The sequence below is a fragment of the Marmota marmota genome, unplaced genomic scaffold (assembly GCF_001458135.2).
Source record: "Marmota marmota marmota unplaced genomic scaffold, marMar, whole genome shotgun sequence".
In the NCBI taxonomy this organism is placed as follows: domain Eukaryota; kingdom Metazoa; phylum Chordata; class Mammalia; order Rodentia; family Sciuridae; genus Marmota; species Marmota marmota.
In genome coordinates, this window is record NW_026000082.1 from 7,082,935 (window position 1) to 7,108,786 (window position 25,852).

The 25,852-nt window shown below is 39.9% G+C and overlaps 1 protein-coding gene across 27 annotated transcripts in view; it reads right to left on the reverse strand.

The window, feature by feature from the left end:
* The window catches only part of Fggy (FGGY carbohydrate kinase domain containing), a 415,454-nt gene that overhangs the window by 205,905 nt on the left and 183,697 nt on the right, over positions 1 to 25,852 (reverse strand). For all 27 annotated transcript variants that reach the window (XR_007351974.1, XR_007351976.1, XR_007351975.1 and 24 more), the window contains one exon: positions 10,852 to 10,980. Coding sequence is in view for 22 of the 27 variants with exons in the window: in XM_048815295.1 (XP_048671252.1) it covers positions 10,852 to 10,980 (129 nt within the window). In the remaining 5 variants the exon portion in view is untranslated. The remainder of the gene's footprint in view (positions 1 to 10,851; positions 10,981 to 25,852) is intronic.

Sequence of the window (25,852 nt, forward strand, 5' to 3'; positions counted from 1 at the left end):
TGTATATATATATATATATATATATATATATATATATATATATATATATACATACACATACACATGCATATGTGTGTTTTTACATGAACAGAGATGTTCATACACATATTCATAGATACATATGTACACATATACAGAATATATAAAGAGACATCAAATATATGCATATATACATCAGACACATAAATACACACTTAAATACAAACACACATACACATAGGTGCATGTATATACTATATACACATATATATATTCATATACACATGCACACATGTTATACACAAGCACAAGTACATACACATGCAGTACACATGGCATGAAGACCACGTGCATGCACACATAAACACAAGTGTATATTGCATATAAACACATGGATATGTGAATGGCATGTATGCACAAACACATACATACACCAATACAATAAATGTACATATATATGCTTATATAAGAGTTTATGAACTCCCCCAGAAGGCTAGAAGCTCTATAAGTAGAAAGCTGTCTTTGTTTATCACTGTATCTAATCCACCTAAAACAATGCCTGACACATAGGAAGAGGGCATCACATAGAGGAATAAATCTGAGTTTCTTTTGTCCACTAGCATCATTCACAGTGTACTTCTATTGAGATTACCTCAATCACAGCTGAACATACAGAATAGCTTTGCCAGGCACTGTTTATAATACTTGTCATTCATTTGTTCTTCAATCAGCTCCACGAAGTAGGTGTTATTTTTATTCCTATTTCACAGGTGGGGTAAGTGAGACATGGAATGTCAGGTGAGTTCCCAAGGAGCAGAAAACAGGATGCAGAACCAGAATTTAAATCAGTTATGTGTCCTCACAAGTGTGCTATGTGACCTCAAGATTTTAAATTATCATTGTCTTCAGAGAGCCATACTCTTACATCAGGGTCATATACAGAGCATACATGAGGATTAGCATTATGGAAAGGCAGGAGAGAATGCAGTTGAATGATACAACTGAAGACTAGTATGGCCTCCCCATATTCCAACATTTCCTTCTCAGCTTCTATAGATGTCTACACTGGCTACAGAAGGCACTCAGGCAGTCCTCAAGATGCTCAGTGTGGGGAAATTAAAAAATTATTTCTCTTTGCTCTTTATAATGACTTATATGAATGAATAATTAACAGAAAATTGAAAACAAGAAAATGAATCAGGCCTACAGAGAGATGATAGGGAAGCTGTCAGCAGCTCTGATGTGAGGTTGCTGCCGTGGGACAGTAACTGGAGATGTGCATTTTCTCACCATCAGCTGCTGAAATGAGCGGCCCAAAGTCAACAGTAGGACTCAGGGATAGTATATGGGTGGGAAGCACCACGTGCAGAGTTTCTGTGCCATGAAAAACAGTGGCCTTGATCCTACTCTTGCAGCCTATGACGCAAGTGCAATCTTAGACTCTGGGCCCCCAAACACTCTTCAAGCAGCCATCTACCTTTTGAACTTGGAGTGGGAGGTCCTCCTAACAGGTGGTTGGCAATGTCAGAACCGGGGGCTGGGTGATTGTGTGTTTTTGCTTTGGTTCCCAAGCTCAACAAAGGAAAATGGTAACTCATATTCTCAGCCACATGGGAGAATAAGTGGAACCTGCTGGGTAAAAATTCCCTCAGCAATAATAAAGTTCTGGGGCTGATGAGATGGTCAGAGATGAGCTCAAAATCAGGGCTCTGGGCAAAGGAACTGGCAGGGTCAAGACACTCTGCTGCATGCACCGGCAGTATTGTTCACTGTGGGATGTGGAGGGGGCAATGAGCAGAAGTGAAGCATGGCAGGGTCAGGTGGGTTTGAGTTTGGATCCAACCTTTCTGGGTCTATATCCTTGGGCAAATGCCCTTACTTCCTGAAGTGTCAGTTTCTCGACCATTAAAGGAAAGCAAAACTACCTTCCTTGTTCCTGGGGGTGATGGTTTAAAAATGGAAAGTCACTGCACAAAGGAAATTAGTTAATTAAATGAGACTCACAAAATTGATCTCAATATAAATATTAGTGATCTCTGTAACACAGAGAAAAAAAATAACAGCTACATATCCCACTCCCAGCCTGCTTTAACAAGCCTGGCTTTATTCCCCATACTGGTAGAAACTAGACTTTTGTGCTTCTTTGAGTATCCTTTATTAAAGTCACTTCCTCACTCTGGGCCTCATCTTTCTCATCCATGAAATGGATCTAGAAAATACCTACCCAGAAGAATGCTGAACAGACATAATTACAGACACAGATACACTTTGGTGCGAGTACAGGCTAACCTAAGGAAAGGCACAGATATATCTGTACACATAAATACAATAGCCAGGGTGACTAGGGAAAACCTCATGGGCCTCAGAGTTAGAGAGACTTGGACCCAGAACTTCTATCATTTATTAACATGTTACCTTGAGCAAGTTATGAAACCTTGATTTCCTTGAGTGTTAAATGTTGAAAATAATGGTAGCTCACAGCATGTTGTAAGCTGACAATAGTGACTATTAAAGTACCTAGCCAAACACTTGGCACAGAATACATGTTCAATAAATGGCAGCTGAAATAAAAATAACAGCTTTGAGTTCTTTGGAGCAAACTTGAATACCAGGTGTTTTTATTATTGCCAGCCTTGAGGGAGACTCTTTGGAGCTAAGTGTAGATTGTGACAACAAAACAAAGAGACTTATTCATGTGTGGCTTAGAAAAACTAATTTACCTATTTAATAGCCACCCATGATACTGACTGTAGTCATTAAATGGGATCTTAGGTATGGAATAGAATAACACAGCAGGAATCATTCTTTTCCTAATTTGGAGATGGTGTTACATAATGGGGGAAGGGCCCTGGCTAATGAATTAGGATGTGTAGGTTTTCAACTGACAGTAATTTGCTGGTATAACCTTTGATGATTCACTGTGTCTCTGGGCCTTGGTTTTCTCATCTACAAACTAAAGAATTTGGTAGAGAAAATCTGCGAGCAACTTTTTGGTTCTTAAACCCATTATCCAAACAGAGTGTATGTATCAAACAAAAAAAAAAATGTTATGATTTCATGGCAAGGTCACAGCTGTGCACATTGAATTGTGTGACACAAGATTTAAAGAGGGGTGAGATGGAGAGCCAGCTGTAACCTTGAGGTCCTGGATCCCTCCCAGCTCTCTGTCCACAGGGTAAAAGACTGGTGTGCAGCTCAGGCCTGTGCTCCCTTTCCAGAGAAGCACACCACTCCAAAGAAGCCTGGGAGCCTGGGAACATGAAACACACAGTTATCCTCCCCCCACATCTCCTCTTTGCCCCTGTACTACACAAGCCGTGCCATGCTCACACAGCTGCAGAGGTCTCAGGCAGTGCTGGTTTCCATGAAACCAAACCTCAACTTAAAACAATAAACTTGAAATCGCATTAACAAATTCTTCCTCCCCCTTCTGACTTGCATCCAGGAACTCCTCAAGATGTCCTTGCTCTATCTGCTCGGGACTGGCATGGCTTTTCTCCTTCTAGATTCCCGGCACAACTTTATCTGTGCTCCTAATCCCCTCCATTTCTTGCACACAGTCTGCCTCTTTGGACTCACCTTCACTCTCTTTTGGGTAAGCTGGCTCCTACCCCCAGCTCTTGGCCAGAGCCTGGGCCTGGCTCCTTCACAGCACAGCTCTGCTTTGGTCTGATTTGCCTCCTGGACAGTTGAACATCACCACTGCTTCTGACCCCCAGGTCATCAGTGCCCACTTGTCTCCATAGCTGTCTCCTCTGGATACCAGGTGATATTTTCTGCACTTAGAATCAGATTCCCAGGCCTGATCCCAGACATTAAGACTCAGAACCTTCAGCAAGATCTGGCCTGTTCATCTATATTTTTCAAAGGCTCCCTCACCCAGAATTAGCAATCGTTGTTTCTGCGTTTTCAAAATCCTCATATTTTTTACTTTAATTATCAATGAATTCACTGATGTACATGTGGGCTGACTATGTGTGTTCTATGCCAAATGGTAGGCATACAAAGGGGAATATGATTTGGGGGAAAACTAAAATAAGTATAAAGCAATTGCAGAAACAGAATAGGGAGGGATTGATGTTTTCCTAAGAGTGAGATTAAGTTTGGAGACATTTCAACAGTGGGAGTAACAGACTTGAGTGTTGACGGATAAGTACGATTGCCTAGTTGGGTTGGGGAGAGGAGGTTCCCAAACCATGAAGCCTGTGAGCAAAGGAGAGTATCAGAAAGGAAAGAAGGCCAACTAGTCCAGCGAGGTTTGACTTTAGTTAGATGGATGGCACTGAATTCATTTTGTACTCCCTACTCCTCAGTATTCACTTGGATTTCCTTATCTCACAACTAATTTCATTGAAGAGTTAATGTCACAAAACATAAAAAGTATTAAGATAGTAGCAAAACCCTTATTTTGAGTTCTGCTTTTTAGCTTCTATAGAAACAGACTGAATGAATAAAGGAATATAATATCCTGAATGTATTTCAGAGTAGAATAGGGTTTCTCAACTGCAGTGCTGTTGCATTTGTAGCTGGATAGTTTTTTTCTGTAGAGGGGTAGCTTGAGCAGGCTAAAATGGTCATCAGCATTCCCGGCCTTTGCCCACCAAAAGCCAGTACTGTTTGCTCTTTCCCAGATATGATAAACAGTGTCTTCAGACTTCGGCATATGTTCCTCAGGTGGTACAGTCACTCCTGGTTGAGAATTACAGATCTAGAGCAAAAGAACATGAACTTTGGAGTCAAACTCAAGTTCAAATCTTGCAATATGACTGTACTTGTGTGACTGTGGGACTGTTATTCTTTCTGCCTTCAATTCAAAGAGAAGCATCCTCAATCTTATAGATAGGATTATTGCAAGGAGTGGGAGATAAAGTATGTGAAGCTTGTCCTTGGCACAGAGGAGGCAGATAAGAAATGGTCAGAGTAGCAGTAGCATCAAGAAGAACAGTGGGTCTAATTGTTCTTATTAATGATTCTGCTATTATTAAAAATAAAGCCTAATTAAAACTTAAAAGTGATAATAAATAAATTTTACTTTACCAAGAAGCAATAACAGGACAGGAATTGTTGTAGTTATATTACCAGACATTACTTCCTCTAGGAAACCTTTCATAATTCTTCAAGTCTCGAGTTTGAGCCCTCTTTGTGGCTTGCCTAAGCCTTTTACATTGGCACAAATAACTGAAATTTACTTTATGTGCTTGTCTGTTTTCTCCACTAGACTAAATCTCCAGGAGTATACTTCTCTCTCATATTTACCTTATTTCCCCATTGACTAGTAAATTTGCTTATCAATATGTACTAATTAGAGACTTTCTTTTTTCAAGATTTTTACTTGCTCAGATGGTATCTTAAGTCTACTTAAGAGTAGATTGCATCACATATTAGTAGATATGCCATTCCATATAATACAAGAGTAAAAAACATGAACTCTGGAATCAGATGATATGGGTTGAATCATGCATTGCCACTGACTGACTGTGGGCAGCTTAGACAGTCTCAGGGGCCTTAATGGTCTCATTTGACAAGTGGAACAAAATAACAATATGTAAAAAGTTGCTTTGAAACTAAGCTTGGTGGCATGAGCCTGTAATTCCAGCTACTTGGGAGGCTGAGGCAAGAGGATCATAAGTTTGAGACCAGCCTGGGTAAGTTAGTGAGATTCTGCCTCAAAATAAATGTTGAAAAAGAGCTGGGATGTAGTTCAATGATAGTCCGCTTGTCTGGTATGCATGAGACCTTGGGTTCAACTCTGTACTTCCAGGAAATTTTTTTAAAAATAAGTTGAGAACAAAGTGTAAGATAAGAAATAAAAATCTTATCTTATCTTATCTTGGACCTACAGCTGATTTGCCCAGAGATCTCTGAAACTCAAGTGTTCCCTCATCACTATGAGGGTACACATACCAGTCCTAACTGCACTTCAGTGTTGCTATGAGGAGCTATTCTATGTTGAACACAGTCGTGTTAGTAATCCTAATGTTTAGATATGTAGGATTTTATTCCTAGTAAGTATGTTTCTTAGTCAAACATGACAAATATATATGTGTGTGTGTATTAATATATATGTGTAAATTAAAAAAAATAAATTAATAAATTATGTAATTTATATATATTCACACACACACACACACATATATATATATATATACACATATGTATATATCTTATAAATACTCCCCCAAATAATCAAGCTAAGTAAATTTGCTGTCTGTCTACCCATTCTTCTAGAACACTGGTAATGGTAAGATAAGAAATTGGTGTATTTTATTGCTTATTTGAACACACTATGCTTTGCTCTGGGAAACACTGATCAGAAACTCTTTTCCAAGACTAGTTGAATAAATTCGTCTGTCATTAAAGAAAAAAAAGAAGAAAAGAAATTCAAAATCCTTATTTTGGTTCGACTCTGCAACTCAGATGAGCAGTTTTTAAGCCAATACAACATCTGGTCCAGATGAGCAATTTAAGCCAATCCAACATCTGGCAAAGAATCCTGTATTGTTCATCAAAGAGTGGTGCTAAACCTAGCCACAAAGTTTGCTCTTGGCCAAAACCTGCTAATGTGGTGGGAACACAAAGGATGGAGATTTCCAGGCACCTAGGAGTTGCTTAGGGAATGTACAAACCAGACTCTCTTGCTCCTGGAGAACAGAGCCAGATGTAACTTCTATATAAGGACAGTCGCCTCTATAAGGAGAGGTTACTATATCTCTCAGCTGAAATATCCACCCCCTATGGAGGAAATGCCATTCATTCATTTACTAAATATGCAGGTATTTAGGACCCTCTATGTGCAAACCACTGCACAGTTGTGGTTTATGAGGATAAAATGGTCATGTGTTAAAGGGGTTAGGAATTAGATGAAACAACGTTGCACATAAACATGCAAACACAAGACAAAGTAAGAACAAAGAAGAAAGTGTGCTTCAGCCAGCTTCGAGAGTCAAGAAAGACTTCCCAGAGAAACAGGTAGCATCTTCAAGATCTGATGGATAATCAGGAGTTTGGTCAATAAAGAATAACAACTAAGAGAGAGGCTTAAGAGAGAAAACAGGTTGTTATTGCCTCTCAGGATAGGTGGGGTGCTAAAACCAAGAAAAGACCTGGAACAAAGTTAATGCTATTTTTATAAGCTAGAAAAATACCACCAGCAGGAACCCTGGCCAGAACCACCCCCACAAAGTGCAAACAAAGCTACTCCTATCTTCTGGCTGTCTGCTGAAGAACTTGCTAACCAGCACCTTAAGAACAAAATGTTCTTCTATCTTTGATTTCTATTCCGGCAAAGTCCTTCCTCCTTGTTTCCAGAGCTGGAAAAAGCATGAGTGAAGTTGTGCTTGCTCCTATGATCTGTATCCTCCCATCCCAGGTTCTCCTTGGGCATAGAGTCCAAGGTAGGTCATACTAGGCTAGCACTGGAAGTGACCACAGTTGTCAGAGCTTGTTTGCGACAGGCATGGCTGGCCTCCAATTCCTACTTCAAAGCTGGGTTCGTTCCTGACTGGGGATCTCTTGACACAGAGTGCATCCAAGCAGTTCCTGGGGCTGTTTCTGATCTTGACCAAGACAGAATCTTAAAGCAGTGAATCCTGCTTTCTGTGATAGATGGGTAGAGGAAGAAACTGAGGGCAAATTCAGGGAAGGCAGAGGGAGTCCAGCACCTCTGGTCCTTCTCTACATGTCTTGCCTTAAGAATCCAGTTCTGGTAAGACACTTCCTAACAGGAAACAACTTCCTAACAGGCAACATTGTTTATGAAGCTTCTACTTTGTGTCAGGCATTGTGGTTCTGGAGTGAGGAAATCAAACCTCATTATTGCATGCTTACTATGTGCCAGTTAGTAGGCCAATTGCTTTAACTATTTACATTACCATTTCTTATACCAATCCTATGAAAAGATTGCTAGCTCTTAATATAGAAGAAGGAAGGCACACTGTGTGTAGGCAGAATAGGAATTTAATCCAGATCTTCAGACTGTGTATGGAATGCCCTTATCACAGTGTTACAATAAGTCTCAGAAGATTCACTATCATAAGAGAACACTATTAAGCAGGCCAGAGAATTTTCTCTCTGAAAGGAATAGGAGGAGTTCTATGGTTTGTTCATGATGATAATCTCTGGTTTCCAAAAATATAGCTGATAGGGTTGCATGCACTTGATCTTTAGTAAATCTTTGGTTTGACTAGTGGGTGATCTTTTTAGGACGTTTAGGCCTCTCTTATTCTTCACATCTTGAGAGGGTGGAGGCAAGGTGGAAAATGAGAGGGAACATTTGTTCTATGGCTCCTGTCTTTCCCAGATATTCTGATCCTGAACTGGCCATAAGGTGAAGGGGAGAGAAGTGGTATAAGAAGGATCAAACTTGTTCAAAATTGTTAAGTAGGGATTTCCAATCCTGTGTGACCAAGATCTCCCTTCCCAGCTATTGCTGGCACAAAGCTCAAGTCCTTAAAGAATCTAATGTCTTATCCTATCTTTCCACTTAAAAAACTAACTTTTGGAAAACATAGAGGAAACTCACTGACTCAAGAGCATTTGTATTTTAAAGGGAACAAAAGGTCTAAGCCAAAGTGTCTACAGGTAAAAATTCTGTCATTGAGCATCTCTGTTAGGAGAAAGCCATGGTCACCTGGAAGTCTGTCCTACTGAAGAGCACAGAAAGTCCTAAGGAGAAGTGAGAAGGTGTGTTTGGCACGTCCCTTACAGAGGTCTGGGACGCCAACAAGGAAACGACAGTGCCTGTTGCTCCTGAGTGCAGCCTTATTTCTTTCAGCACATGGATGAGCAGCCAAGTGCTTGTCACCTGGATGTGGGTGGATGGTTGAGACTGTCGCCCCAGGGACAATTGCAAAATCACAATGAAGAAAGCTTCCCTGGAGTCTTCTGTGATGTAGAACATCAGGATTACTAGGGATAGGAGCACTCCATGTCCAGCTGGACCTTCAGTTCTCTCGTGATTGTGCTTAAAAACCCAAATCATGCATTCCGAACAAAAGCACACACTGCTCACACTACAAAGTGCTTTGAGACAAACGCCCTTGCCTATAATAGGGCTCCATTATGTACCTCTCGACCAGTCACACACACTCTGCTTGTTTACTATTTCTTAGGCACTGTGCCAGAGCCTGAGGACAGAAAGATGAACAGGACAGACACGTTCATAGATTGATGAGTGCCATACTGTTTCTGCAAGTCTGTGGACCATGCAGAAGAACAATCTGTCACAGAAGGAAACATATCAGCCTTTACTGTAAGTTTAAGGCCATTTTACCTTATTCTTGCCTTAATGAGACTTTATTTAGTAAACTTATCAAGCACCTTTAAAAACAAGACATAAGGCTCAGCATTGAGGAGTCCTCAAGGAATTCACAGTCTAGTGGAAAAGATAAGCAGATAAATCAGAAACTAAAACACAAGGTGATCATTTCTTCAAATAAATAGAAGTAATGAAAGAAGCACAATCCGGAGAATTTCTTAATATATCTGACTACTCCATGGAAGGATATGCAGAGAAGAAACCATCTGAGAAAGGATTTCAAATTAGAGGAGTGAGAATAGTATAGCTTAGTGGTAGAGTGCTTACCTATGCATGATCTCCAGGATCACCAAAAGGAGAAAGAGAGAGACTGAGGTGGGGGGAGGTGTCATCTACCTGGAAAAGTAGAGAGCTACTGTGGTGTGTGTGTTCCCTAAAAGTCATCCCCAATGGGACAATGTTGCCCAGGCTAATTCTAATCTCCTGGGCTCAAGTGATCCCCTTATTACCTCAGCCTCTCAAGTAACTGGTATGCCACCAAACCTGGTCAGGTTTTTGATCATGATTCATAATAAGAAATTCATTTCCTTCATTGCCTAGAATACACACACACACACACACACACACACACACAGGAAACAGGTCCACAAAACAGTGCTTATCCTTACTATATGAGATGTACTCTTATGTGTTCTACTCTGTTCTATTCTATTAGATCCCATTCTATTCTGAAATTCCAACAGTCATGTCCTCTTTAACTCATGCCATGAACTATGAACCACAGTTCATAAAAGATGCTATTAGAATGAAAGTCTAGGAAATATAGAAATAACTACAGGGAAGGGTAAAGGGAGAGACACTGAGAGAGAGATTCAAATTACCCAAGAAAGAAAAGAAAATTGTAAAAGGAATGTGGATAAGAACAAAGTCACCACTTTTTTCAATAAATCTTTTTGACTTCATGTGTACTTTCCACTAAAATTTGACATTTGTTTGTTTTATTTACTTATTTTGGTGTTGGGGATCAAACGCGAGGTCTTACATTCACAGCCCTGGTTTGGTTTTATTTTAAATTCAGTTTCCTAGCATCATGCCATGACATGGGAAATGCTCAATGTATATTTGAGAATGAATTAATGAATGCACAAATCACAGATTTTAGAGTTATATATGAGATGAAATCAATACTAGTACCAAGTAAACGGATATATGATAAAAACCAAATATTATAAGAACAAACTTGTTAGACTTACAAGGTTTTGCAATACTATTAGAAAATAGAGTACAGTAAGTGCATGGTTATCAAACCTACTAGACAAAAGTGAACATGTGCTTTTCAAATTTCCAATAAACTGAAGAGCCATCCAGACACTTATTCAGATCAAGTTTTTATATTCCTATGTTGGAAAAGTTAAGAATATATAAATAGGTTTTATATTGGATGAAAAGGTAGGTCTATAATTCTATCCAAATGCCTATCTGTGAAAAGGCTTTTCATTATTACACCTTGACTCACTAGTCCTTGACCTTTGCTTTAAATACACAAAATGGGTGTCTTAGCTCTGCTGAATGTTCCATTTGAACACAGTTGTTTGTGGCATGGAATAAAAGATTACCTAGTCCTCCGGCATGGGCATCAATGAGCGAGGCTGCCACTGGGACCCCGGGGCGAAGGCCAAGCTCCTTTGCAGCCTCTGGTGTGAGCCCACTTCCAAGAGAAGTTCCGGGAGGTAGCACCTGGTTTCCTGAGCAGACATGAGAAAAAACAAACACTCATTAGTTTGGAAAACACAAAGGCAAACAGAGGTTTTCTTAAGAGAACTTCTTTGTTCCTTCCTTCTTCCCCTGCATTTTCTCAGCTTCACAAAGATAAAAATCATGCAGCCATGAAGAGTCCCTTTGCTCGTTTGGTGACCCAGGTGAATGGCCTTGGTATGTTTGGGTCATGCTTTGGGATGGTTTGCAAACTAGGAGCTCCAATGTGTCACTCATACCAGAGAAAGATTCTAAGAATGGGAAATTATATAAAAAAATAAAAACACAGTGGCCTTTTAGAGACTAGGTGAACATATATTCCTAAACAATTTGAGAACACTTATTTGTATAGTTCTTTCTACTAATGGATAAGGGAGGGAAGTATTTTGCCCCAATGAAGAATTTCTTGAAAGTTTTTCGAAGCTGAAAAGAGAGCCTAATCTAAACTTGTAAACTTTAGAAGGCTGCTACTTGCACAACCACAGAGTACAATTTTATTAATGTTCTTTGGACTTGTAAAATGCAATGACCCTGATATTTCAAGTGACCTTGAATTCTTATAGTCAGCCAGGCCTTCAGTTAATAATTTATTGATTGTCTTCCTTTGTGTGAGTATTGTGGGGCTGTAAAAGGCAGTACATGCTCCCAACCTAGTTAGGAAGATGAGATAAGGACACAGAGAACCATGTGAGCCAGAAGAGAATGAAATGACCCATCTGTTGCCAGGTATTTAAGAGAGGCTGAGCCCACTCCTACCCTCTAAAAAATTCTATAATAAGGTTTTCTCTACTGTAGGGATTAGACAGGCATTGACCCATAAATGTGTTAAAGCCCCTTTGAGACCCAAGATTCTGGAATTCTAAATTGTGGTCAGGAATTTTTGGGGTGCCAAGGTACCCCAGGACTTCTGAACACAGAAGTTATTGTGAAGATAAGAGCAGGGCAGAAGGTGAATGGCTTAACCATTCTCTTCTGAAGGGAGACAGAGCACCTGCACAGCACTATGTTTATCCATTTTAACTAGAGAGCTTCTAGCACAACTGAATGTGAAAAAAGTGTAGCCAAGAAGACTGAATCTTCTTCAGTGGCATCTGAGCTTCTTAGTCCAAAATAGCTGCTACTGGGCACATGTGTATTGATCACCTGAAAATGTAGCTAGGATAACTGAGGATCTAGGTTTTCAATTTTGTTTGATTTTAATTAATATTCATCTAAATTTTAAAAACTGATATTGAATTCAATTACTGAAAAACTCTATGTCTGAAACAACCTGGGTAGACACATCTACTCTTTCAATAATAACTCAAGTTATCTAATAAGTTATCTCCCACAAAAAATGCAGTATATGAACTGAGATATGCTAAGTAGAAAATATATACAAAATACCAAAGATTTTAGTCTAGAAAAATGAATGTCAAATAACGCATTGATTTTTTTTTAATCAATTATATGTTGAAATGATATTTTGGATACATTAGGTTAAATAAGATATAATACTATTGATTTCACCTAATCTTTTGTTTGTTTGTTTGTTTGTTTTTGTTTTTGGTATTAGGGATTGAACCCAGGGGTGCTTTACCACTAGCTGCATCCTCAGTCCTTTTTATTTTTTATTTTGACACAAGATCTCACTAAGTTGCTTAGGGCCTTGCTAAATTGCTGAGGCTGTGCCTTGAACTTGTGATCATCCTGCTTCAGCCTGCCAAGTCACTGATATTATAGATGTTCACCACCATGCCTGGTTCACTTAATTTTTTTAAACTTTATCATGGCTGCCGGGAAATTTAGTTACATATGCAGATTATGTGAAATGTCTATTGGATGGTGGTCTAGAGGACAAGGTGAAGATGCTGGAGTAAGGAGGTAGAGGGAGGAAAACCTCTAGTCTGCATCGAATGCAGAGGGTAGCAAAAGCCTGTAAGAGGAGACTTGTGCCTCTGGACACTTTGGTCTTGGACAACATCTTAACTATGTCACTTCATCTGGTGAGTGATACATAATAGACATCATTCTAGTAACGAGCACTTCTAAATACATAATAGTCATTTTCTCATCTAATTTTAACAGCACACCTCCATGAGGGGTACAGTAGTACCTGTACTATCCCCCATTTCAGAGGGATGGGGAAATGGAAATTTAAGATGAAAAGTAAATTCACCACAGTGGCACAGCTTAAGAGCTGGAGACTGGCATGGATTCTCCTTTGACGGAAACAAAAACCTATGTTCCTATTCACTATCTTACCACTCATGGAGCAGGTATTGTTCTCAAGTGTATTTTGAAAGAATGAAAGAATCCAGAGAAGTAGTTTTAGAACAAGAATTTTAAAAATAGCACCATTTGGAAATCTTGTCCACTAAATTCATTTATTTTTTTCTTTTTGGTTAAAGGGTTAATTTTCATAGGAAGGTCAAATGGAATTTGTGTTCCACCTTTATCCCCAATCTCCACAAACAGTAAAGGGGTGATTTTCATTAAATAAGCTACAGACAACATGAGGATTAGCAGGGTGAGGCATTCTTATCTAGAGTCATTTAGAAGATTTTTTAGTTTGTGTGAGGTGGATTTGATTGAGGATCCTCTCTGCTCACAAAAGGAGGCTGCAGGCCACAGTAAGGCACACAGTCCTGGGCAGTCGGGCAGGAAGTCTGTGGTCTAATCATGTGTTGTAGGATGTCATGTGCTGTAGGTAGATGTCTCAACAAAGGAACCATCTGGAGCAAAGACCAAGGAAGAAGTGAGGAGGCACCTGTGCAGGAACTGTCAAAAGGGGCAGGTGAACTGGTGCATACGCTGGGGGAGAAGGATCAGAGATGAGGGTGGGAGGACAGGGTTGGCCAGAGAGCAGGCTTTGTCAACCCTACTACTATGAATCTCACCACCAAGATCACCAGAGTCTACTGAAAGAGCATTACTGTGGGAAGAACCATGACACCGTATTTTAGAAAATTTCTGGCAACGTTTTAGGAAAGGAAGCCCGGAGTTACAGAAATAGCTCTGAAGCCATTTTGGTCATCAAAGATGGAAAAGACAGGAGACTTAAGATATGGATACCTGGGATGGAGGAATAGAGGAAGAAATGAGAGATTTCATGAAGCAAGAAGTATCAGGTCATGGTGGTGGTTTCCATATTGGGAGTATGGTAGAAAGGATGATGTCATAGCTTCAATGCCCCTTCAAGGAAAGATTTGATGCCCAGCCAAGGTCACCTGCCAGACTCTTCAGGCCTGATTTAGCTGCAGAGACTGGCTATGCTTAGGTGAGGCCCTTTCCAGGGTAGCCACATGCCTGAGGTGACTCAGTAAAGCAGAAGCTGAATGGTTCTGGTAGCACCACCCTCTCCAGAGCACTCCACTGGGTTGACCAAGGTTCATAGAATAGCAACACTTTCAACCTCTCCCCTGCCCAATCCTATTCCCTCCTCCTCTTCCTCCTTTCACACATGCCTATCCCTAATAAACATTTTATACTTCCCAATCTGTCCAAGCCTGTTTCCTGAAAACCTAGCCTAGGAGGTGAGCCAGTCTTCTCAGACTAGTAGTCTAGAAATGAAAATAAATATGCACAAAGATGAACATCTTTAATTCAACTAGAATCACTGCCTTCAGGAATCATCTAACTGGACCTACAAAAGAGGGAGCTTTTGTTTATCTAGAGACTGAAGGAAATAGCTTGGCATAAGAGAGGATGGTAGAAATAGGTAAGAATCTGACAAATTACCCCTTTGAAATTACACTTCATCAGCCCAAGGTGCACTGAAGGGACTAGAGCTGTCAAAGGCCACCTGACAACTTCCCCCAAATAATCCTTTAATCCTTATTTCACTTTTATTCTACCATAAAATTAAGTAAATCACAGCAAGCTTTTTTTTTCCAGGGTTAATCAAGATTTTATTGGCTCAGCACTTGCAGGTTCTTCTAGGCTTCATTCAGTCATTCATCCATCAATTTAACAAACATTTCAGTAACAATGATTATACGATGATCCATATAAATTTCTACCTAACACATGCCAGGATCTAGGTGCTGACACAAGGAAAAAGCAACTCTGGTATCACACTGACATTTGGTACTAGGAAGATGGAAAACCAAGTGTGTTAGTATTCTTTTCATCACTGTACACAATATACCAGACAAGAAACACTTCAGTCTATAGTTGGACCATGTCATCACTCTAGGATTGAGATGAGGCCGAACAACATGGTGGAAGCATGTGGTGAATCGAGCTGCTCAGTCCATGGCAGCCAAGAAGCAAAGACAAAGAGTGAAAAAGAGAGAGAGCCAAGGGCAAAATATAAATTCTAAAGGCTCACCCCTGATGACCTACTTCCTCCAGCCATACCCTACCTGCTTAGTTGTTGAGGGCTGAAATCAAGTCAAGATGGCGCCTGGCACTTTGCCAGGAGGAGTGGTCTGTGAAGCAACGCCAGCGAGCCATTAAGATGATGAGGATTCCTTATTGGTTGACTGCAATATCTAGTTTATGTTAATTGAGTTAAGCTGTGTGTAACTAGTTAAGTATAAATACCTCTGCTGTCCTGCAATAAAGCGGCTTCCGCTGTTTCAATCTTCACAAGTTGCTTGTCACCCCCCGGTTATTTTGCCCAGCCAGACTGCGGCACTTAGTGTTATCACCCAGTACTGAAGTACTTTTTTTAATCCATCAGATGGATTAATCCACTGGATTAAGTTACAGCTCTCAAAATCTAATGAGATGAGCTTTCAGGGGACACCTCATATTCAGATCATAACACCAAGACTCTTAGGACTATGTAGAAAATACTAGAAAGGTGGACTGTACGTAGTATTCCCAGAGAACTGAGGAGAGACCTGTTATGTTGGTCCAGGAGGATGAGTGATCCTCAAAGTAAACATCACACCTGAGCCTGCAGTGGAAAGACAGGTGGGGGTTGTGGATTTCAATGTTAGAATGCTATGGGGAAGTGGATGCCTTTGGAGAAAGAGGTTGGTTCACTGTAGGGGTCTCTAGGGGGTAGAGATTGAGGCATCCTGTCTGTTAGAAAGCTGGACACCAGGACAGGGCAGAGGCAGCAGGGGTAGCCTGCACAAAAGGGAGCAGATGACTTCAAGCCCAGCAAGGCAGCAAGGACCTGCCAGCACACAGCTCTGTGCACTCAGATTTATTTTTCAGTAAAACTGCAAGGTAAGAAAGGATAGTATGGAAAACAGTTTTTCAGTTTAAAACAATCAAGCCAACTGGAAAATATGGCTGCAAAACATTATATAGCATATGATTTCCTTGTAAGAACAACAACAGAGAAGGTAGATGGACAATTTCTAAAAATACACTCCTAGGGTGAAAATATAGAAAATAGGTTTTTGACGGGAGTGGAGGAGGTGGAAATGATTTTTCATTTTTTACTAGGTTATAATTTCTAGTTTTTCCAATTTAAAAATATTTTCTTTGGATTTTTAAAGGTTTTCCCTGTTTATATCTGGTCAAAGTAAATATAGGGTACATCTATTCAGCAGAATCCCACAAAATCATTACTATGAATGAAGTTGGATTAAGATCTGGATCTGGAAGGAAGTTCGAGAAAAATAAAGGCAAGATGTAGGCATTCAGAATATGATCTACTTGTGATTAAAAAAAAAATACCAAAATGCAAGCATATGTACTTCCAGAAAAATCGTATAAAAATACAGAGACTATAGTTATAGTAGGAACCGGTTTGGTACTCTTCTCTACCTTTGTGCTACTTATACCATGACCTTGTATTTGTGTGTGTGTGTGTGTGTGTGATCAAAACAAAGTAGCTTCAGTTGAAATAAAAATAAAATTAAGAAGAATGCTGAGCATCATTTGCAAACTCTGCTCTTCGGTTTGAAGGCAGAAAAGAGACCCAGGGGTGGTTTGCCTGTATTTTGAATCTGGCTGGGCTCCATCCGTCCTGTGTATACATACTCACCTTGGGATGTACAAAACCAATTGTGCTGAGGACTCTCTGCTCCCTGAATTCCCATTTAGATAGGCAGATTCAGTCTGCGAGGTCAGAAGCTGGAGTCTACAATTATCTGGTGGCTGCAGTCCCTCTTCACAGGCAGGGCTCCTATTACACCAAATCTTCCCCTACCAGTTTTTCAATTATCTATGACTAATGAGCACTTTGGGAACAGTTTCAGACACACACATAATCCTCTTTCCTGATGTCAGCAGCAGAAATTAATGACTATGTGGATTGTTGGGAGACAGAAAATGCATTATAATGGTCAACAGAACTGTTATCCTCTCCAGGAAGAGGAGGAGGGGTGCTGAATTAACTGGAAGGTTCAGTGTTCCTTTGTATTCTACAGTGAGATGAAACACAGGAGAAGAGTTGGCTCCAGGCCAATGGAAATGTCAGAGAGAGGTTTGGGCGTGGGTGGCTTGCAGCCCTGGTTCCTCATGCTTGGCACTGGGGTATGGGTCCCAGCTTAGCTTTGCCAAGGTCAACAGGCTAACTAGCTTGTCTGGGAAAGTACTAAGTGATACCCTGCCCTGCCAGTAGACGGGGTCCTGGAGTCCTTTCAGATTGAACCTACATTCAGTCTGTTTTAGGGACCAGGAACAAACCCAGGAGTATATAACTCTAACAATAGGCTAGAGTTATTTAAGAAGTATGTGGTGGCAGATGCACTTTTGGTGGCTTATACATGCTTGGGTGGCTTCAAAGACTATTAAGACCTAGCCCAACTCTGGTGGAGCTCCAAAATTATGTGAAGCATGAAACTCACAAAGAAAAACATAATACCATTCATGTGCTATGGCTGCCAGCAGATATGGCTATTGATAATAGTTTTTAAAAGTACTGATAGAATTAGAATCTTGGCTCACATCCAGCACCCAAATTCCTCTACACAGACCTCAGATCACTTGGGCAGGTCAGCTCTGGGAGTTTTTTTTAGATCTGGAACAACAACTGATAAAAGACTGATAGAAAAACATTCCAGTATTTCTGGCTCCTGAAATAAAGTTATACATGTCTAGAAGGGTTTACTCAACCAGAAAAATTAATGAGAAAGTCAAACCTGATATGTTTTACCACCTGTTGAAAAAAATCTTCTGAAATAATAATTTGCCTATTTCCCTTCATTTGCCTCCTAAAAATAATCTCATTTAAACTGGGGTTTAAATTCCATTTACATCACTGATTTAATATTAAACTTAATGAAAAAAATCATTAATCACTCAAGAAAGTACCCAGTATATTCCAGACATTATCCCAATGCTGAAAATAAATTAAAATTCAAAATAGATGAGGTCCCAGCCCTCCAAAAACTTCCTTTCTAATAGATACAAGTCCGTTCAATACCTACTCTGAATTATAATTCTTATTTTAACTTATATGCTCTTCTGTGGTTTGTGTTTTATATGTTCTTATATCCCTGGCCTTCCATTCTGACCTACAGTAGGTGTTTAATAAATAGACATACCACATATTTTAATCCAGTTTTACTAATCCTTACATTATGTTTTACAAAGTCTTTCTCCTGATGGAAAAAGACTACTGAAAGATGATTTTAACTATCTCTGCATTCATTTCTCCTTACATCCAACACCAGGCAATGTCTAGAACATAAGCTCTTGGTAATGCTCAATTAATAAAATTTGTAGATTTTATTTTTAGCAGGAGAGACAATGACACAAATTAATCAACTTAGACAAGAAGTTTAAGCATGTATACACAGACATACTCATGTAGGATGCTGAATATCAGCTGAGAGAATCAAGAGAAGAGACTGTTAAGTTTAACTCCTGATTTTGAAAGTTAGTGGGACAAGGAATATACTTCCTCATATAATCCTACAGTAAGATGCTTTTGTCTCTCTACATTAGGGACAATAGAATGTATCAAAGTCAATATGTATGCCCAGAAGATAGCTGACTAACAGGCCCAAGCCTCCCTAGAAACTATGGCAGATGCTGTGGTGTCCACATACCATGGACACCATGTTCCAGGGGAACCAAAGCTCTCGAATCCTCCTAGTCCAGACCAGTTTTATCCAAGAAATTTTTGAACAAGCAACTACTATTATAAATTGGTGAGCAGAGGAGTAAAATATATGACTTCTTTTTAACAAGATAAACATCATAATAGTAAGAGTGCCCACTTAGGGAAACAAATGGGCCTTCTGTCACTGTTTTTGGCACTTTTCAGTTGAAATCACTTTCAGTGCTAGAACAAACTTATGGTGCGGCATTATAGTATTAGAATTAGATTTTGTGAGTGAGATTCCCTGGTATTTGAGCCTATTATTTTATAGTTGTAGAAACAAAGCTGCAAAACATTATATAATTTGTTCAGAGTCACCTACGCAGTAAGGATTTCAACCCAGGATTCTCTGACTTCAGAGTCTGGGATCTTTGTACAGCACCATGTAGCTGAGAAGGGTGGGTGCAGGCTGTGCTGGATAGAAAAGGAAGGCAGCTTTGTTTGAAGGAGGCTTCTCTGGTAGGTCATATGGAGAACTAAACCCTAAAGTGTATGAAATCCAAACATGCTGAATCTTCTAGCTTCTTCCTCTCCTCATTTCTTCTTCTCTGTTCCATCAATAGACACTGGACTTCAAATAGGACTCAGAAGTCATCAACTTCTGTGCATTTCTTTTGCAGTATGGGAAACTGAACCTAGAAAGGAAGGTGGCTCCCCTGACATCAATCAACCATGGAAGCAAGGTCTAGACTGGACCTGGGCTCCTGACCCAGGCAGGGTTCCTCCACTTCTTCAATATGTTCCGCTTTGGTGATGCCATCCAGCACCCTCCCTCAATGCAGCAGGAAGCTCACCTGAGCCAGGGCCTTAAGGCACATGGAGACAAGGAGCTGGCCAAAATCCAACAGATTCCAACCATGTGGGCGGCCATTCTGAATTATTCAGAGCATAAAGTACAGTCTTTTTAGCTTGAAATCATCCACTTTGGCACCCACAGTGACCTAATTCTCTAGATAATTGCCAATGCCCTATTTTCTTCTCACCTAGCCTAAGGCCACCTCCAAAAAGCCTTCCCTGGGTAGATCATAATTAATCACTCTTTCCTCTACAATCCCACAGCATGATTTTTGGAATTACATCATTCTGTTCTACATAATGGCTTTTTTTTTTCCCCTTCAGTCTAACTCTTCTAATTCTGATGATAACCTCCTTGAGGGCAGAGCCCTTTCAATGGATGACATATCCAGGAAGCAGGCACATTAGCACAGCATGTGGGAATTCAGGCCAAGGGGTACACAGGATTGCATAGAAGGGTGGCTTTACCACTCTTAGTGCTTGTGACCTTGGGCAAGGGATTTCATTTCCCCAACAATTTCTTCGCCTGTAAAAATGATGATGCTATTTTTCTCCCAGGGTAGGTTATAATAATCAAGCAAGACAGTGCAAACACAGTACTTCAGCACGATATCTGCCACATGACCAATGTTCAACAGACGTGAGCTACTATTACAGTTATTAAAACTCCCCATTCCTGGTGTATTGAACATCTCCCGGCATATAGAGGTCACTTGGTTCATTCTGGCTGAGTTTATAAAGCTTGAGGAGAGATTTGTGATGTTATAGCTTGTAGAGATATATGTGTTTGGGGTCATGAGAGCAAGCTGTAGAAACTGCAAAAGATGTTAAAATATTCACAGTGATGAATTCAGTTTTCCAGCACAAAAAGTGTCTCACTGTGGTCATGCCTCCATGGCATGTCTTCAGAGTGAAATGTTTTAAAGAGTGCAGAAGGTGTTCTCTTTGGAGTTATTTTAAGGATCAAATGTTGGCTTTGAAGAAAAAAAAGATTTTGTTAATAAAACACTTGACTATTAAGATGACCAATGCTTTCAAGACCCATACAAATAGTTCATGGAGAGTCCCCCACTTCTAGGAGAAAGCAAATTTGGGAAATATATGAAAATATTCTAGCTGTCTTTATGCTAAAGATATAACAAGATTTAAAGTAGTGGTTTCCACCCTTTGTTTTGCCTTTTTAAAACAACAACAACAACAACAACAACAACAACAAAACCTTTTGGGAAAGAAATCACATAAGGAAACTAGAGATGGAGATAAGTTTCTCAATTATTTATGTTGTCCATGGATTCCTTAAAAACAACCCCAGATTCAAGATAATTTGACAGACGTTTCATTACTGAAAAGGTAGGAAGGAGATGGTGTCAAAATAAAAAATATTATTTTAAATAAAAAAGCATTTCTTTTTGTGATCTCAATCACTCATTCCATCACAACCCAGGGAACATTTTGCCAGTGTCCATCTTTAAACCACTGTTTGCAAACTGCTGGTTTACAAAACGATAACAGCCTCCTAAGGATGGAGGATTCCATAAGATGTCAAACAGAGAAGCCTGTGTGGAAAAGCCAGCCAGTTGGTCTGGAGTTAACCACACAGGCCAAACATCTGGTGATTTGAAGAAATCTGGGCTTTTCTATCATGTAGACCAAACATGACTCAGGTAATTGACCAAAATTTTTACTTCCCAACCAGATGTCTTACTTTCATAGAAATGAAGCCAATCTTGTACTTTCATGTGCAAATAAGCTAGACATAAATTCACCCCTGGAGGGCAGGATTCATTGCTTCTTCTTTTTGAATGCTAAATTACATATTATTTTTTCCCCCAACTACTCTTCCCTTGAAAAAGGTTTTCCCACTTTTGTTTTAAAATGCATATAGCTCACCTTAGAAATATTCTGTCTTTCCAAATGTCTACTCCTTACTTTTCTGAGTGAGGCACTGTGGTATCATGAATAATGTGATTTCAACATTTCAATAACCAGGAGAATCCGCCTCTAGCTCCATGCATCTTACCTCCCAAACACAAAGAGCCTTGGAAAAAGCCATTTAAATTCTCCAAATTCAGTTTTTATTTGCAGATAAGCAGCAAAAACTCTATCTATTACGGCATGGTGAAGGTGTGAGATCATTCATCTCTATACCATGTATTACGCACTTTGTACCTGGTACTGAGAGACCACAGAAGACCTCAATGGCTGTCTCTAGGGACTCTGAGGAAAGCACAGCAGGGGCTCAGGAGAGAAGGACAGAAAACTTGTGCTGCTTCATATGCTCGATGACAAATTACAGCCCAACAAAAGCAACACTTTACTCAGGATTTTCAATAAAATTATGAGTGACTCCAAATGCAGCTGATTCTTAAATGGTAAGGCAACATCTGTAAAAGAGAGGTCATGCCTCAGACTCATCCTCTTCGGTCACCCCACTCTCAAGCACTGTGTTTGTTTAACCAAACTCTCAAGCACTGTGTTTGATCATTTGGTTATCAATGATCCTCCACCTTATATGCTGCATCTTGACAACCAGCCATTTTACTGGACAGAAAAAGGAAGACTGACAACAATGTGTCTCTTCAGTCAGGGTTTAGTGGGCAAAATTCAACAGCACAGAGACAACATTCAAATGACTACTGTGTGGTTCAAAAGACTCTGTGTGTGTGAGCTTCTGAAAGAGAAGTACATACATCCATACATATGTGAATAAAGCAGAGGGGACTGCATATGGAACATGACAGCTCAAAGAAAAGCTACTGTACAGAACCTACTTGTAGTGTAATAGTTATTGTGTTTCAAAAGCCAGGATACAAATACTGCACATGAAGTTAAAAGGGCTAAGTTTGCCATTATTATTTAGCTATCTTAATAAGACACTAGGTTCTTTTTCTATACTATATTTCACCAAAGCCTAGAAACATCTCTAATAAAATGGAATAAAGCTATGGCTTTTAAACTTTTTTGCCAAGAACAAGAACTCTTTTTTTCCCCAATAGAATCTTTCATAGAACCCTAGTGTGTAATTCTACTCTGGATCAAGTAGAAAAGGAAATGCCCCAAGGAGACAGAGGCATGAGCGCTGGCACCTGAGCGATCCAGATTTGGAGGCTGAGGGACAGAGGTTCCAAACTAGAACTCAATCTACCTTGAGAGACCACCCAGCTGGAAGCATTAAAGAGAGAAAGGACAGAAATTTCAAACTGTAAAACATAGACCCCCTTCATTTAGGTTTCTGCAATAGCACAAAAGCCAAAGAAGCAGAAAATATCTAAGTGCCCACCTATAACCACAAAGACAATGGCCTCACTCCTGGGTGAAGGAGCACACTGCACTTGCAGCACCTCCAGGGGGAGGGGTGGAATTTGCCAGGCTGGCAGTTGGCCAAAATGCTGGAGTAAAATCCCTGGAGCCCTCACTCATGTTGCCATGGGAATGAAGAAAAGATTCCAAAAACGATGCCATAACTTAATGACACTTAAAATCCCTATCTAGGTCACACGGGGGTGGGGGTGTCACATAAATTTGGGGGGAAATGCTGAAGTGATAAGAAATGGAAGCTTTAAGCTTTGTAAATGAAACAAAATCTAATTTCTCCATTTTTAAAGTCTCATTCTTTGGACACAGGATCTGGGAAACTGAACAGACCTTAGGCAAAATGAAAAAGTAAAGCTGGCCGCGAGCCCAGAAGTGTCACCAGCCATTCTGTCCTTTCACTCTGGCCACTAGAAGGGTTCCCAGAGGGAGTACTAAAAGCAGAGGGAGCTGGCCCCAGTCCCCAACAGGCTTTGGTGCTTGAAGCTGGGAGGGCAGACCGAGCTGGGCAGGGACCCACCTTTTGGAGCTGTTTCCAGGGAAGGCTTTCAAAATTGTACAATCTCTAGAAGGTAATTAAGGGGGGACATCCATGAGGCCAGTTTAATAGGCCCATACTTGTGTGATCAGAATTGATTTTCTTAAAAAACAAAAAGAGAGAACATGAAGATGTATGAACCATGGCCTTCCTTCAGTTTACAAAGATAAAAATTTAAAAAAAAAACAACTTTATTACAGACAATTCAAACAATGCATAAAGATATAAGGAAAAACCTTCCTAATACTTTTCCTCCTCCCAGAGATAACAACGATGGAATATTAGAAAATATTAGAGAATGTACTTCCAAAATATTTAGATACCTGCAGTCAATCTTATGTAAATGGAATAATGTCATTATGCAATCTTACAGTCTCCCTTTTCAACTCAGTGGTATTTTAGTCATCTTTCCTCACCAATAACTATAGATATTAATTTTGAAAATGTATCATATTCTATAATTTGGATGTGCTATTATTTAACCAAACTCTTAGTATTGGTTACTGTCAAAATGAAAACAAATCCAGGGTTGAGGAGGTAGCTCAGTGACAGAAAGGTTGCCTAGCATATGTGAGGCCCTGGGTTAAATTCCCAGTACTATGAAAAATAAGTAAATAAATAAATAAAATTAGAAATAAAAGGAATCCAAAAAAGGGAGAGATTTTATTCTAAAGTATTATTGTAAAGTGGGGGAGGAGGCATAACTTAGTGGGAGCAAAGGTAGGTGAACACACTGACCATAAGATTTTTCAGAAGTCTGAAGGGATAGACAAAGAAGATTTTCCTCTCAAGGACTATTTTCAAAAAGTATTATGGTCTCCACCTTGATACTCCTCACAGGCCCATATGTAGAAGGCCTGGTCATCAGCCTCTGATACTGTTGGGATTTGGTATAACCTTTAGGAGGTAGGACCCACCGGAAGGAAATTAGGTCACTGAGGCATACTCTTGAAGGAAATATTGGAACCCCAGCCCCTTTCTTTCTTCTTTGTGTTTCCTAGCTACCACGAGGTGAGCAGCTTTGTTCCACCACACTTTTCCTGCCATGATGTGCTTTGCTGCCACAGGTCCAAAAAGAACAAAACTAGTGACCATGGACCAAGACATCTAAAACTGTGAGCCAAAACAAATATCTCCTCCTTTAAAGCTGTTTATCTCAGGTATTTTGTCATGTCAATGAAAAGCTAAATAACACAGAAAGTAATAAACTAGGCTAGATCATGGGGAAATGGGATGGAAGAGTAGCATGGTTTGGAGAGTAAATTGGAGAATGTTTTACCCTGGGCTACCTCTTTTCAGGGAGGACACTGGAAGATTGATTATGTGTCAACTTGATTGACTACAGGGTGCCCAGATACTTGGACCAACATTATTCTCTGTTTTTGTAAGGGTAAGATTAACTTTTTTTATGTGAGACTAAGTAAAGCAGTCTGATGACCATTAACATCTGAAGACTTATATAAAAACAAAAGGCTGACCCTCCCCTGAGGAAGAGAGAATGTCTCCTGCCTTATGGTCTTCAAACTGGGACATTGGCTTTCTTGTCGTCTTTGGACTGAAAACATCACTCTTCCTGGGTCTTGCTTGAGCCTGCTGACCTTTGGACTACAACAACATCATTGGATCTCTTGGTTGTCCAGCCTTTAGACTTGGACACAATCTACCTATTCTTGGGTCTCCAGCTTGCTGACTCATCCTGCAGATCTTGGGATTTGTCAGGCTCGGTAATTGTGTGAGCTGATTTCTTATAATAAATCAATATATTATGTATTTCCAACTGGTTCTATTTCTCTAGAGGACTCTGACTAACATAGGGCCCTTCAGGAAGGACTGAATGCTGACTCATATTGAGAATGAGGATGGGTATAAGGTTCAGGACACAGGATAAAGACACAGTCTTTATCAAAATCTCATGGGGAGTTGGGTTCTTTGCATTAGGTCATTTTCTGGGACACAAAGAGTTGGAGGTATTTTCTAATCTTCACTTTTCCAGGCATGTGGGACTCAGGTAAAATTCAACGTTGTCACTCTGATTATTCTCATTCTACCTAATAGTGTAAAAAACATCTTGGAACATGTATCCTGGCCCACACAGTGCCATGGCTTATTTGAGGAGTTTAGGAACGGCATCTGTTACCCCTCACTTAATGGTGGAGGTGATAAATAGGTATCCAATATCATCCAGTCCAGTAGCTTACAACTTCAAGGAAATAGAAAAACAAGG